At 45.5% G+C, this 12,570-nt stretch overlaps 1 protein-coding gene across 1 annotated transcript in view; it reads right to left on the minus strand.

Annotated features, from left to right (window-relative positions):
• Positions 1–3,395: 3,395 nt before the first annotated feature.
• The window catches only part of Slc25a24 (solute carrier family 25 member 24), a 39,034-nt gene continuing 29,859 nt past the window's right edge, over positions 3,396–12,570 (minus strand). The window contains exons 7-10 of the mRNA XM_075981574.1: positions 11,500–11,607; positions 9,142–9,309; positions 7,969–8,119; positions 3,396–5,490 (exon numbers count right to left, since the gene is read on the minus strand). Of these exons, the coding sequence (XP_075837689.1) occupies positions 5,306–5,490; positions 7,969–8,119; positions 9,142–9,309; positions 11,500–11,607 (612 nt within the window). The 3' untranslated portion in view covers positions 3,396–5,305. The remainder of the gene's footprint in view (positions 5,491–7,968; positions 8,120–9,141; positions 9,310–11,499; positions 11,608–12,570) is intronic.

Genomic DNA, 12,570 nt, shown 5'->3' on the forward strand with positions numbered 1-12,570 from the left:
ACTTGATAACTTTTGTTATATGTAATTTTGCTATGTTAAAGTTAAAGCCTTTTTTTGTTTAAACCGAAAAAGGGGAAATGATGGAGGAAGGTCATTGGTTAAAATAAAAGAAGCTGCTTGGCTCTCATTGGTTAGGAGATAGGTGGGAGGAGTAAACAGAACAGAATGCCGGGAGGAAGAGGAAGTGAGGTCAGACTCGACAGCTCTCCTCTCCGGAGCAGACGCCTTCAGAGAGACGCCATGCTACCTGCTCCAGGGAAGACGCACGCTATGAAGCTCCGACCCAGGATGGACTTAGGCTAGAATCTTCCCGGTAAGCGCACCTAGGGGCGCTACACAGATGATTAGAAATGGGCCAAAGCAGTGTTTAAAAGAATACAGTATCTGTGTAATTATTTCGGGGCATAGGCTAGCCGAGCCAGGCGGCTGGGGTTTTGGGGACCCAGCCCCGCCGCCGCCCCATATTACTACAGAAAGGCTTTTCTGTCTTTGGGAACACCCACGTTGCCTGTAGAGTAGACTCCAGGGGTCCTAGAGAAGTGGGCAGAGTTCTTTCAATGTCACAGAGGGAAAGGGTGAGCCCAGTGGTTGGAAAGGAGACAGATTGCCAGGTTTCAGTCCTACGTCTTCCCAACTAAGCCCATTCCAAGCATGCACAGTGGCTGGGATCAGATCCATGAAGACTGGTACTAACGGCCTCATGGCATTGACTGATATGGTCATTGACTCAGAGGGGCCAAGAGTCCCACATCACTGCCTGGTCGTTCTGTGATGGGGGTTTTCTGATAGATATCAATCGCTTGCATGACAATGTCACACATGGGCATTCATGTGGGCACCTGCTTCAAGATGACAGATGGGCTGGGAGCTGCATGTCTTCAGGGGACATTTACAGTTGGTAGGATTCAAACTCATCTGCCCCGAGCCATGGCTGTGCCTGCTTTGTAAAGACTATGTAATGAGATTAGTAGAAACTCATTGGAAGACATGGATGTCGAGGGAGTGCCCAAAGTCTAGGACAGGCTTGGTTTGAAGGGTACTTCAGAATGCATCAAAGTCCCTGAACGAGAAGCCAAAGATAATGGCACTGAGATTTGTCTCTACTGCATGTACTGGCTTTTTGGGATCCTAGTCTGTTTGGATGCACACCTTCCTAGGCCTGGATGGATGGGGGAGGGCCTTGGACTTCCCACAGGGCAGAGTACCCTGCCCTTCTTAGGACTGCAGGGGGAGGGAGGAGGATAAGTAGGGGAGTGGGAGGGAAATGGGAGGAGGGGAGGAAGCAGAAATTTTGAATGGTATCATTTATAAAGCAATAAAAAAAAATCTCTGAATGATTCCACCCTAGCTACACAAACCACTTGCTCATTATTGTTGTCTTTGTGGAAGTCAATTCAAAGCAGGACAATAACAAATGGAGAATAAGCAAATAAAAAGGTTGTTTCCAATATTGCAAACCATAGTTGGTTTTCTTACTTTTTGGGGGGCCTGCCACCCAGCTCCCAAATAAACACATGGAGATTTATTCTCTCTTTTTTGTTTTGTTTTGTTTTGTTTTTCGAGACAGGGTTTCTCTGTAGCTTTGGTGCCTGTCCCGGAACTAGCTCTTGTAGACCAGGCTGGCCTCGAACTCCCAGAGATCCGCCTGCCTCTGCCTCCCAAGTGCTGGGATTAAAGGCATGCACCACCACCGCCCGGCTGGAGATTTATTCTTATTTATGAATATCTGGCCTTGGCTTGGCTTGTTTCTAACCAGCTTTTCTAACTTTAATTATCCTGTTTCTCTTTAACTGTATTTTGCCTCTGCCCTTTTTGCCTTTCTTTATTCTATATATGTTTCTTCCCTTCTTACTCCTTGGCTGGTTGTGTGGCTGGGTAGCCGGCCCCCAGCATCCTCCTCTCCTCCTTTTCTCACTCCTCCCCCTTTTCTTCCTTTATTTTGAGCCTAGATTTCTCCTCCTATTTATTCCCTCTGCCTGGAAGCCCTGCCTATTTCTCTCTCCTGCCTAGCTATTGGCTGTTCAGTTCTTTATTAGACCAATCAGGTATTTTAGACAGGCAAAGTAGCACAGCTTTACAGAGTTAAACAAATACAACATAAAAGAATGCAACACATCTTTGCATCATTAAACAAATGTTCCACAGCGTAAAAGAATGTAACACATCTTAAACTGACATTCCGTAACAGTAAAGTTTGTGTGAAGAAAAACCAAAGTGAGGGGGGATACAAAGCAGTTGGTGGGGACAGCTGTATGGCACCATGAGCATTCTAAATGGGAAAGTCTCTGTGACCCATGGGGATGTAGATTTTAGATGTCTCTAAATTAACTCTCTTTTAAAAATGACCTTCTTCCTGGGGATGGAGAGGCTACCCAGGGAATGGGCTGGCAGCAGGGCAGGGGCAGGGGGTCTATCCTACCTGCAACAGAAATGTTTGTCTGAAACAGGCCTTCACCCTCGGTTTCCAAAGACAAAACCCCAGAGTAAAGACATCTGGATCTTGTTTAAGGAATATCACCAAGGAACCGCTGCTACTGCAGAACTAGGAAGCAGGAAAGGAGAACCGAACAGCCAAGAGCCCTCCTGAAGCCCTGTCTGTGTCTTCCATGACCACCCTCCAATGGGCTCACTTCCCACAGCCCTGTACATTGGCCTGACCTCCTTCATACCCTTCCTGTGGCCACTGCCCTTGCCTGTATGCTCCACTCAACATTAGCAAGCCTTGTGCCCATCCATCTCTAGGCTCGTTTCATTTTTATGAGTCAGATTCTATACTTATATCTAATTTCCATTAGAAAATTTCTTAATTACTTATTCTCAGACTTGCCGGTTTCACACAGTTTGAAGATTAAAAACACTCCCCACCAAGATGCACCATGCTAACCCTGCAACCTTGGAGTCTTCTTGGTCCTGGAAACCCCTTGGGCCATGACCCTCACTCATAATGTAGACTGAGTACCATGTGAAGCATGGCCTGTGCCCAAATGTGAGCTACCACAGCTGCGCAGGGAAGGCAGAAGCTTAGAAAGACTAGAGAGCCAGGTGTGAAAAGCATTGTTTGAACCACTGTCAACGGTATGACAATAAAAAAATGTATTATTCATAAATTCTTCCCAAAATGAGTGTCCTTAGTTCTGTCAACTGTCTACCAGATGGGAGTCTCGATTGAGGGATTGCTCACATCAGACTGGTCTGTGGGCGTGTCCGTGGGTGTGTCTGTGAGCGATTGTCTTCACCATCGGTTGTAGGAAGGAACAGCCCAGGATGGTTCCAGATGTCCTACCCTGACTTCTCTCCTGTAAGGAGAAATAACCCTTTCCTCCCTTTGTTGCTTTGATTCCAAGTGTTTTGTCCCAGCGATAGAGAAGAAACTAGGACTATTAGGAAACAAGCCATTTTACAAACAGACAGATACCTTTAATACAAATGAGCAGTAACTATGTAGCGAAGTCAGAAATAAGCTGTCTTCAGGGAGAGGCCTTTCTCCCAAAAGATACAAGATGCACAGATAAATCAGTGACACTTTGCACATGTTCAGTGGGGGGCACTTTAATTTCATAACGAGCTGTGAATATTTTCATCGTTTTCATCAGCTTGAAATTCCAAAGACATTAACAGAATTATTCATTTCATAATTGTTATGAGTTAAAAAGGAATGACTCCTGTACCATAATATTGTCCTTCTATGTATTATTCAAAAGTACAACATCCCTGAAGATAAAGGAGAGCGTCCTCCTCTCCTCACATAGTATAAAAATGCTGATACTACAGCAGGCGTCAGCAATACAAACCAAACTGCACTGTAGAGTAAGTTTCATAAACACAAATCCATCTTTTCTCTTTGGTTCAAAAAATACAAGAGGTAGGCTAAAGTCAAAAATTCCCATTTCACTGGATTTTTTTAGAAAGCAATTATAACAGAAATGATCAGAAACCAAGTGAGTCTATGGACTAAAGCTTAAAATGTAAGAATATGTGATTTTTTGAGACAGGGTTTCTCTGGGTAGCCATGGCTGTCCTGGAACTCACTCTCTCTATAAACCAGTCTGGCCTTGAACTCAGAGATCCACCCACATCTGGTGTGTGCCACCACCGCATAGCTAAAAATATCTTCTTATATAAGAAATAACATTTTTCTAAGCTCTAATAAAACAAATCCTAAGAGAGAATTGACTACAAAATCAGCTTTAGTGGAAGTTGTGAGTGCTGTGATATTATAAACTTCCTGGCCTCATCCTGAACCTTGAGGCAAGTGAAAAGGCGGATGGGCGCGTATGCTTACAGACTGTGCCTCTCATTCACGTACAGAAGATGGACATATAGTACTGTCGGAACATGCTGGTGTCTTAGCTTCGCCCCACCCCTTCTGGGAAGCACAGGTTCCACAGACTTCAATAAGAGTGGGACGAAGGTGTCATTTACCTGAAATCAACACTTGAGTCATGAAAAGAACAATTTCAGATTTCTATGAAGGTCCCAGGGAGCCTTCTTGATTTAGAGAACTTGATTCAAAGAGTTTCTAAAAAATGAACAAAACCAAGACACTCTCTGGAAAATGGTACAAGTCAACAGTTTTGTTCACTGATGCTTTAGAAAGCAATGGGGGAACACACAGGGTCTACCAAATAACTTGAATCAGTAATTTAACAACAGATGACAATCAATTTCTAAAACTGGGGACCAAATAGCAATGCAAGTAGAACAGAAAGAGTGTATACTGTAATAAATACTATCTCACTGCCCCTCTATACACAAATTTGGCTACTATAATTCATTCTTATTCTGCTTACAAATGAGGATATAAACTGTGCAAGATTGATTTTAAATATGGTGATTTTTTCTACTAATGTTCCTATAGGGGAATTTTACATCTATAAAGACTTCCAAAATGTATATAACAATTTAAGTCCCAAGGCTTTCTGATCACTTTGTTTAAAAAAAATGAGCATAAACAAACTGAAATAAACCTGAACCAATTAGAACAAAGATTGGTGATTTATAATTCTACTACACCAAATGATTTCATCTTAAGCAAGTACATTTTCAGATTTAGGGTGCAAGGCACAGGTCTTTTATCAGCAAACATAAAGTACAATTTTGTGGCTTTTGCAACACTTCTTGAACCTATGATTTTGAGCATTACTGAGGATACAAAACCGAGCCCAAATGCTTGAAGTGGCTGCAGATTCTTTTCCCTTTGGCTGGGGGAACAACAGCTTCTTTCGCAATGGACTTGCTGCCGCCCTGGAAGTCAGCGGAGAGCACTCACAGCTCTGGTCAACACGGGAAAGAAGACTTGGCCATGTCACTTCTGAGCTACTCCTAGTGTCTGCTTCATATTTTCATACACCACATAGCTGATGCCAACAGCAGGGAGCACCTTCATGAAGTTTGGGGTGATGCCTCTGTAGAGTCCTGGCACTCCTTCTTTGGAGATGATTCGCTGAAAAAGGCCAACCACGCTCAGCTGCGGGGCCCCTTCCACCATGGCTAGCAGACAGACAGACAAACCAACAAAAAAAAGATAAATAAAAAGCGGGAACCAGGCTAATCCAATATTCAAGCATGCCTCATTGTTATCACAAAAGACGACTGGGGATTCAGAATGGTGTCTCGAATACAATGGACCGATAAAAATCAATTTCGAAAACAACCTTCCTGATGCAGCACCCACCAGTGAGGGCACAGCTCTTTAGGAACTGCTGTGCTAGGTACTAGATTAATTACTTGCCATGCTAACCCTTCAGGATAAAAATGTACATTTCATAACTGAGGAATTAGAAAGTTGGAATGATAGTGAGCCCTGTCCTGAAACCCTAGTTAGCTAGCTGGTAGCAAAACCAAAAAGCTGTGGCTGGAGCTCGAGCCCGACACTTTTAATTAAAGCCACATCCTTCTATCCCAGCACTCTCCCCAAGCACTGGCTAGAATGCTTACATTTTAGATAATAGGGGAGGGGGGAGTTGGAGAAGTTTAGAAAGGGTATAGGGACCTGGGCCTTGTAATTATCTCATGAGGGGAGAGATGAAGAAAAGAGGAGGAGAAAGAGGAGGGGGTGGAGGAGGAAGAGGGAGAGGAGCCAGCTCTGTATTGCTGGTACAACAAAGGGCAAAGACAGGGACGGGCATGGGGGGAGGACCATGGTGGTTTTTAGATGTGATGATTTCCTATAGGGTACTAAGGGGCTGGAGATGCCCACATTGTTGAGCAGCTGTTTCCTTCAAACTGAAGCATCCCATTTGGAACCTAGACAACCCCCAAGACTCAGGAAGTAAACAAGACCTGCCCAGCTCAGTCAGCTTCTGAAACTAGAATTCCCAGAAGTCCTCCCCACTTCCCAAGGTTATATGAGCAGTTATAACTACTGCGGACAAGAGGTTCCAGCACAGGTTTCTTGCTGGTTATCCAGGGAGCTCCAGAGATTCGGCTTCTGTGGGTGATCACATGCACAGGTTGCAGGGGTGGGGTGGGGCATTGGTTGCAGGGGTGGGGTGGTGTGTTGGTGGCGCAGCTGTCTTTGAGCCACTCAAGCCCCTGTGTGTAGCCATCACCCACACACCGTCAGAACCCCAGCAAACTCACTGACACATAACGCTAGCCATGGGTGGACCCGTTTCTTTGGTCTGTCCTTGCCCTATGTAGGGGAACAGACAGATGTCAACTCACTTCAGCCTCCACAGGGAAAGTCACACAGCTGCATAGTGGGGGTAGGGAACAGAGATGAAGCTAACACGGAGGCAAGATACGATTGCTAAAGACCTCGGAATTCCCGCCGAGAACTTGGGAATTGACACTGGAAACTCTGAAGAGTTACAAAAATGTCTGAAGAGATAAGAAATGAGTGGGCCTTGATGGAAAATGGCAGATCTTGGCAGCTGTGCTGGTCAGGACTGGAGCTAAGAGGAAGGAAGGCTCACCGCACAGCAGGGTAAACCCCTGAGTGGCTCTGAACTCCAGCTCCACTGCCTGTCACATGTGTAACCTTTACAGACATTCCTTAACTGGTTTTGCCTGCTAGTCATTTGCCAAATGTGGATGATGTTAGTATCAAGCTCCCAAAATGGTCATAATGAGAGACTGTGCACACTTAGTTTGCTATTTTGCATTCCTTTCTGCAGCCATGATTGCTCCCTCAGCCCCTCAAATACACCGCTCTGTGGGGCCTGTTCCCAGCTAGCTCCCACTGCATTCCTGGGCTTCGTCTGGACTTAGGCTAGACCCCATGCCATGAGGTGTTTTAAAGGGCTGTCTTCTGGTTGGATCCATGTCTTTTCCACTCTACAGTGACCTGATTCACACCTGACTTGTTGCAGTCTCTAACCCAAGCACCCATCTGACAGTGTGCCTGGTCCCAGTGATGCCAAACAACATGTTGACAAGTGACTGACTGTCTGGTTGAAGGAGTGGTTAGGAATGGGACCATGGCTGCCCAGTACTCCTAAGAAAAAGTACAGTCAATGAAGGTGACCAGGGAAAAAGAAGAACAGAAAAGAAAGACAAAGAGTATTGCATGCTTTCAAAGAGTAGGTAGCAATAAATACCAGCAAACAGCAAGAAGACAGTAGTCACTGAGTGACAGAAGAGTCAGGCTAGTGCAGCCGAGGAGCCAGCGGAGAGAGTGCCATAGAGAGAAGGCTCACCGCCAAATCCTTTACACATACTATTACTAAGAGAGAGAGAAAGAGAGAGAGAGAGAGAGAGAGAGAGAGAGAGAGAGAGAGAGAGGTGGGACAAAGACCTGAGCCCAAATCTGCTAGATGTCAAAGTTTATGCTCTTAAAATATGGATTATTTCTGTAAAGAAGGAGCAATAACAGACACACAGAGGGAGAGGGGGAGGAAGGGAGGGAGGGAGAGAGAGAGAAAGAGGGAAGGAAGAAGGGAGGGAGGGAGGGAGGGAGGGAGGGAGAGATCTGAGCATGTGAGTGACATGAAATGTCATCAAAGCCATTCTGGACCCCAGACTCACCTTGTGCCTGCATGCGAGTCCTCACCAAAGCCAGGGGGTAACTGGCCAGCTGCCCGCAGGTGCTGGACAGAGCCCCACAGCTTAGCAGTACCACCACACCAGGGTTGACAGAGTCTTTGGCAAAGTTATCCAGCCAATAAGTCTTCAAAAGCTGCCCCCAAAACAAAGAAAACAATCAACAAAGGAGATACTCAGGCATCGCTCGCTCAACATTATCGTCTTCAGGTCTGTTTCATATAGTCAACTCTAAAAGTAAAATATTTTAAGCAGAATATACATGCTAATACATAAAAGCCCTACGTACCTAGTTGTGCTGGTTTGAATGAGAATGCCCCTGGGGTGGTTTGAATAGGGATGGCCCCCATAGACTTGTGTGTTAGAATGCTTGGCCCCCAGGTAGTGGCACTATTGGAAGGTGTGGCCTTGAGCTGGAAGAAGTGTTTCACTGTTGGTGATGGGCTCGGAGATCTCAGAAGCTCTTTAGTCTCCTCCTATGCCTGTGTATCAAACGTAGAACTCTCAGCTCCTTCTCTAGCACTGTGTCTGCCTCACCAAACTCTTGAGTTCTTAAAAGTCCCAAGTCCTTCTTTCAACCCAGCATCTAATGCAATGGCTTGAATATGGTGTGTGTTCAGTACATGTTTCTCAGATTCCTAAGGTATTAAGTGACCCATGTGGCAGGGATGACCAAATTTGTTGACCTGAATGGCAGGTGGTTCGTATTCATATATTGCCTGAGCTGTCTGAGTTGTCTTGAGCTCAAGTCTCTACAGGCAAGCTTCACTTTATAGACTGAGCTGCCTTCCCCAGCCCCTACCTCCAGCCCTAGGGGCTGTTAAATGACAAGGGACAAAGCTGTGGGATCCACATCACTCCGCTGGCTTCGTCAATGCCAGGTGGTAGTAATTCTAATAAATTTCTGCTTATTTTTCTCTGTGCCTCCCCATCCCTCGGGCCATCTTCTAAGCTGCATTTGAGCACAGACTCTTCATTAACAAAAGTAAATATGCAAGGAAATCTAATACAACAAAAAGAGGCTCAACACATTTGTGATCTCACAATCGGGGTGCTGGAAAGATGGGAGTCCAGTCACAAACAGTTCTGCTGGCCACTGGCCAGCCACCTTGCAGACTACCTACCCTGCAGCCCGAAGCATGCTGTGCCCTCACTCACCTCATACACAGCGAGATCGATGCCTGCATAAGGAATGATGCCCAGTAAGTTGGGAACATAGCCTTTGTAGAAAGCCCCAAAGCCTTCCTGTTTCAAAATCTTCTTAGCACATCCATGTATTCCAGAGTATTGTCCGGTTTTGGCTACCGCTAGCCGGGTTTTCAGAACCTAGAGACCAAAGAATGCAACACAATTTAACTCACATTTAACACGGGACAATTCAAAAGTACTGATTTCATGAAGCACTAGCAAATTCTCTCTCTCAAGAGAATGTCCAGTTCATTGATAGATTCTCCCTCGTGTGTTACTTCCACTGAGAAGCTAAAATAAGAGCCAGGAAGGGCCAGTTATTTCAAAGAGAGTCTGAACGAGGGCTTTGCAGATAGATAGATAGATAGATAGATAGATAGATAGATAGATAGATAGATAGATAGATAGATAGATAGATAGATAGATAGATAGTGGATGGGTAGATAGAAAGATAGAGGATGGATGGATGGATAGATAGATAGATAGATAGATAGATAGATAGATAGATAGATGAGTGGGTGGTGGGTGGGTGGGTGGGTGGATAGATGGATGGATGGATAGATAGATAGATAGATAGATAGATAGATAGATAGATAGATAGATATAAACATTTTAAAAATGTAGACCAGATAATTTTTTATTATTAATTATGAAAGCTTAGGCTTGTTTCCAACTAGCTCTTAGAACTTAAATTAACCTGTTTCTATTAATCTACATTCGGCCACGTGGCTTTTGACCTCTTCTCCATCTGTCTGTCTGACTCCTCAGTGTCTTGCTGGTGCCTAGTTTCTAGCCCTGAGTTCCTCCCCCCCCCCAGGAAGGTTCTACCTATTGTCTCCTGTCTAGCTACAGGCCATTTAGCTCTTTGTCAGATAATCTTTTTGATGTCATAATAAAATTAATTGGCAAGGAAGGTGAAAAAGTGGCGGCATAGGGGACAATTCCATTGTCTTCAATGGAGCACAGGCTGGGGAGATGGAGGGTGGAGAAGGTGACAGTATTAGTTGAAATGAGGGATGTGGGTAGAGGCTCAGAAGTAGGGCAATCTACAAAGCACTGAGGGCACAAGCATGTGGACTTGAGTCTGACACTCGCAAACCCCACATAAGAGTCTGGCACGGGAGTGGATGCCTGTGGCCCCTGGGGAGGGAAGACAGACAGCTCTCTGGGGCTTGCTGGCTAGCCAGCCAAGCCTATAATGGTAAACTCAGGCCAGTGAGAGACACAGTCTCAGCACAAGGTACACAGTGCCTCCTGATCAATGACACCCAGGGTTGACCTCTGGCCTCCACAGGCAGGCACACACACACACACGCCTGCTCTTGTGCACACACGTGCACACATCTATTCCCATGCATATCACAAAGAGGTTCAAGTTAAAGGTATATTTTACTTAGGTATTATAAACTATTGAGAAACCCTAGCTGTAGCCATAAAAATTATCCATATCTACTCTATTAGTTTTGCTATAAAGTGTGAGTTGGCAAACACTTTTTGCAAAGGCCAAACAGTAAGTATTTTAGTCTCTGCTAGCCTCTCGTGCATGGTCTCTGTTACATATTCTTTGCTTTCTCCCTGCCTCTTTCAGGCGTAACAACGATTCTTCACTGAGGCTGTACACACTGACCACAGGTGGTCCACGGTTTGCTAGCCAGCCGGCGCTCTTCCGGAAGGATGTCTAGTTGTTATTATCGTCCTACGACCAAAGTCTCAGCTTCCACTACTGGGGTTATGGTACAAAAGCTCACTGGAGAGGAATGAGAGGTTTAGCCCTCATCAGCACCCTGGCAGCCAGCCTCTGAGATGAGGATCCTGTTTCCAGGGATGCTCTGCTTTGCAGGATGCCCCTCGCACACAGTACCAGGGTCAGTCTGTGTAGCCAATAGGGTACAGCGAAAGTGACAACAGACAGCAGCTTAATCCCACACAATGGCTTGCTCTCGTCTCGCTCACGCCATTAACGGTAAAGGAGATCAGGTTGGCATGCTGCAAAGATCCACAGACCATCTACAGAGGCTTGCCTAAAAGAGATTGATGTTTACAGCCAGCAGCCAGTGAGGCCTGGCAGCAGCCACCTGAGTAAGCCTGAAAGCAGCTCCACCCCAGGTCACCCTCTAGATGACCACAGTGCTGACTGACACCTTCACAGAAGGCGCTAAAACACCTGGGGCCAGGAAAACCTAGCTGTGTTCTTCTCAGACTTCTAATCGCCAGAACTGTGAGATGCTAAAGGCTTGTTTTAAACTGTTAGGTTTGCATTGACTTAGTACATGACTATAGCTAGCCAGTGCAAACACCATCAAGCAGCCGGGCCTCAGCGGTACTTGCCTCCATGGGATAAATAAAAGTCTGCGCAGTTGCTCCAGCCATGGAACCAGAAACGAACCGCTCAAAGGTTCCTAACTTTTGTCCTTCCTCGGTCAGCAACTTCTTGTACTGTAAAAAGGAAGTTTTAAGATGAGCACTAATAGCGACTTTACGGTAACTCCCCCTTCCAAATTCTTCTATTGAACCCAAACCTCCACTGTGATAGTGTTAGGAGACGGGGACTTTGGGGACGATTTTGGTTAGAAAGAGATTCTGAGACCTCAGGATAGAATAGCATCCTTCTCAGAAGGGACAGCTGACAGCTCACGCTCTGCCAAACCAAGCACCAAGGCCATATGACTATGGAGCAAGAAGGCAGGAAGAGCAACTCCGCTGCCTGGCCCTTGATCCGATAGTGCTTAAAGTTGAGAGCTGTGAGAAACACACTTCTGTTGTTAAACCACACCTTAGATGGTATTTTACGGTGGTGAGGCACAAATCAGATCCTAGAAATCAATTCACTTACAGTGCGATGAGATGCCTAGAGACGCATCCTCTACGTTAACAATCCTAGCAGAAATGTGGGGCTTAAATTGCTGATTCTGCTTCCCGGGAAGCAGGGTTTCAAATTAGATCACCACACAGGTGACGCTATAGCTCAGCGGCCGAGTTCTTGCCTGACATGTGTAGCAGCCCTAAGTTCAAATTCCAGCATCATTATAAAGAAAGAGGGGAAGGGAAGGGAGGGGTGAGCCTGTTGGAGCAGCCAGGTTAAGAGTCGGATGAATGGTACCAAGTATGCTTGTGTGGGGGCTTTCAGACACACCGAACTTCCTCATATTGAAATAACAGCATTATTTTTGAATATGCATGTTAGGCTCTGGCTTTCCTATCATAAAATTAATCATAATTTGAATGTTCAGGCATTTGAATTAGGAAAATCTCTTTCCCCTGAATGGGCTCCACGTAAAAACCTGAGGTCAGTTGCTCTTTGCTTTCTCTATTTCAAAAGTCAAGGAATGGACACCACAAGCCCTGGTCATTTCAAACGGGAATAGAATTGAACTTACTCAAACAAGAAACCAGGGTGTG

Source organism: Microtus pennsylvanicus, chromosome 7 (assembly GCF_037038515.1).
Source record: "Microtus pennsylvanicus isolate mMicPen1 chromosome 7, mMicPen1.hap1, whole genome shotgun sequence".
NCBI classification, from domain to species: Eukaryota; Metazoa; Chordata; class Mammalia; order Rodentia; family Cricetidae; genus Microtus; species Microtus pennsylvanicus.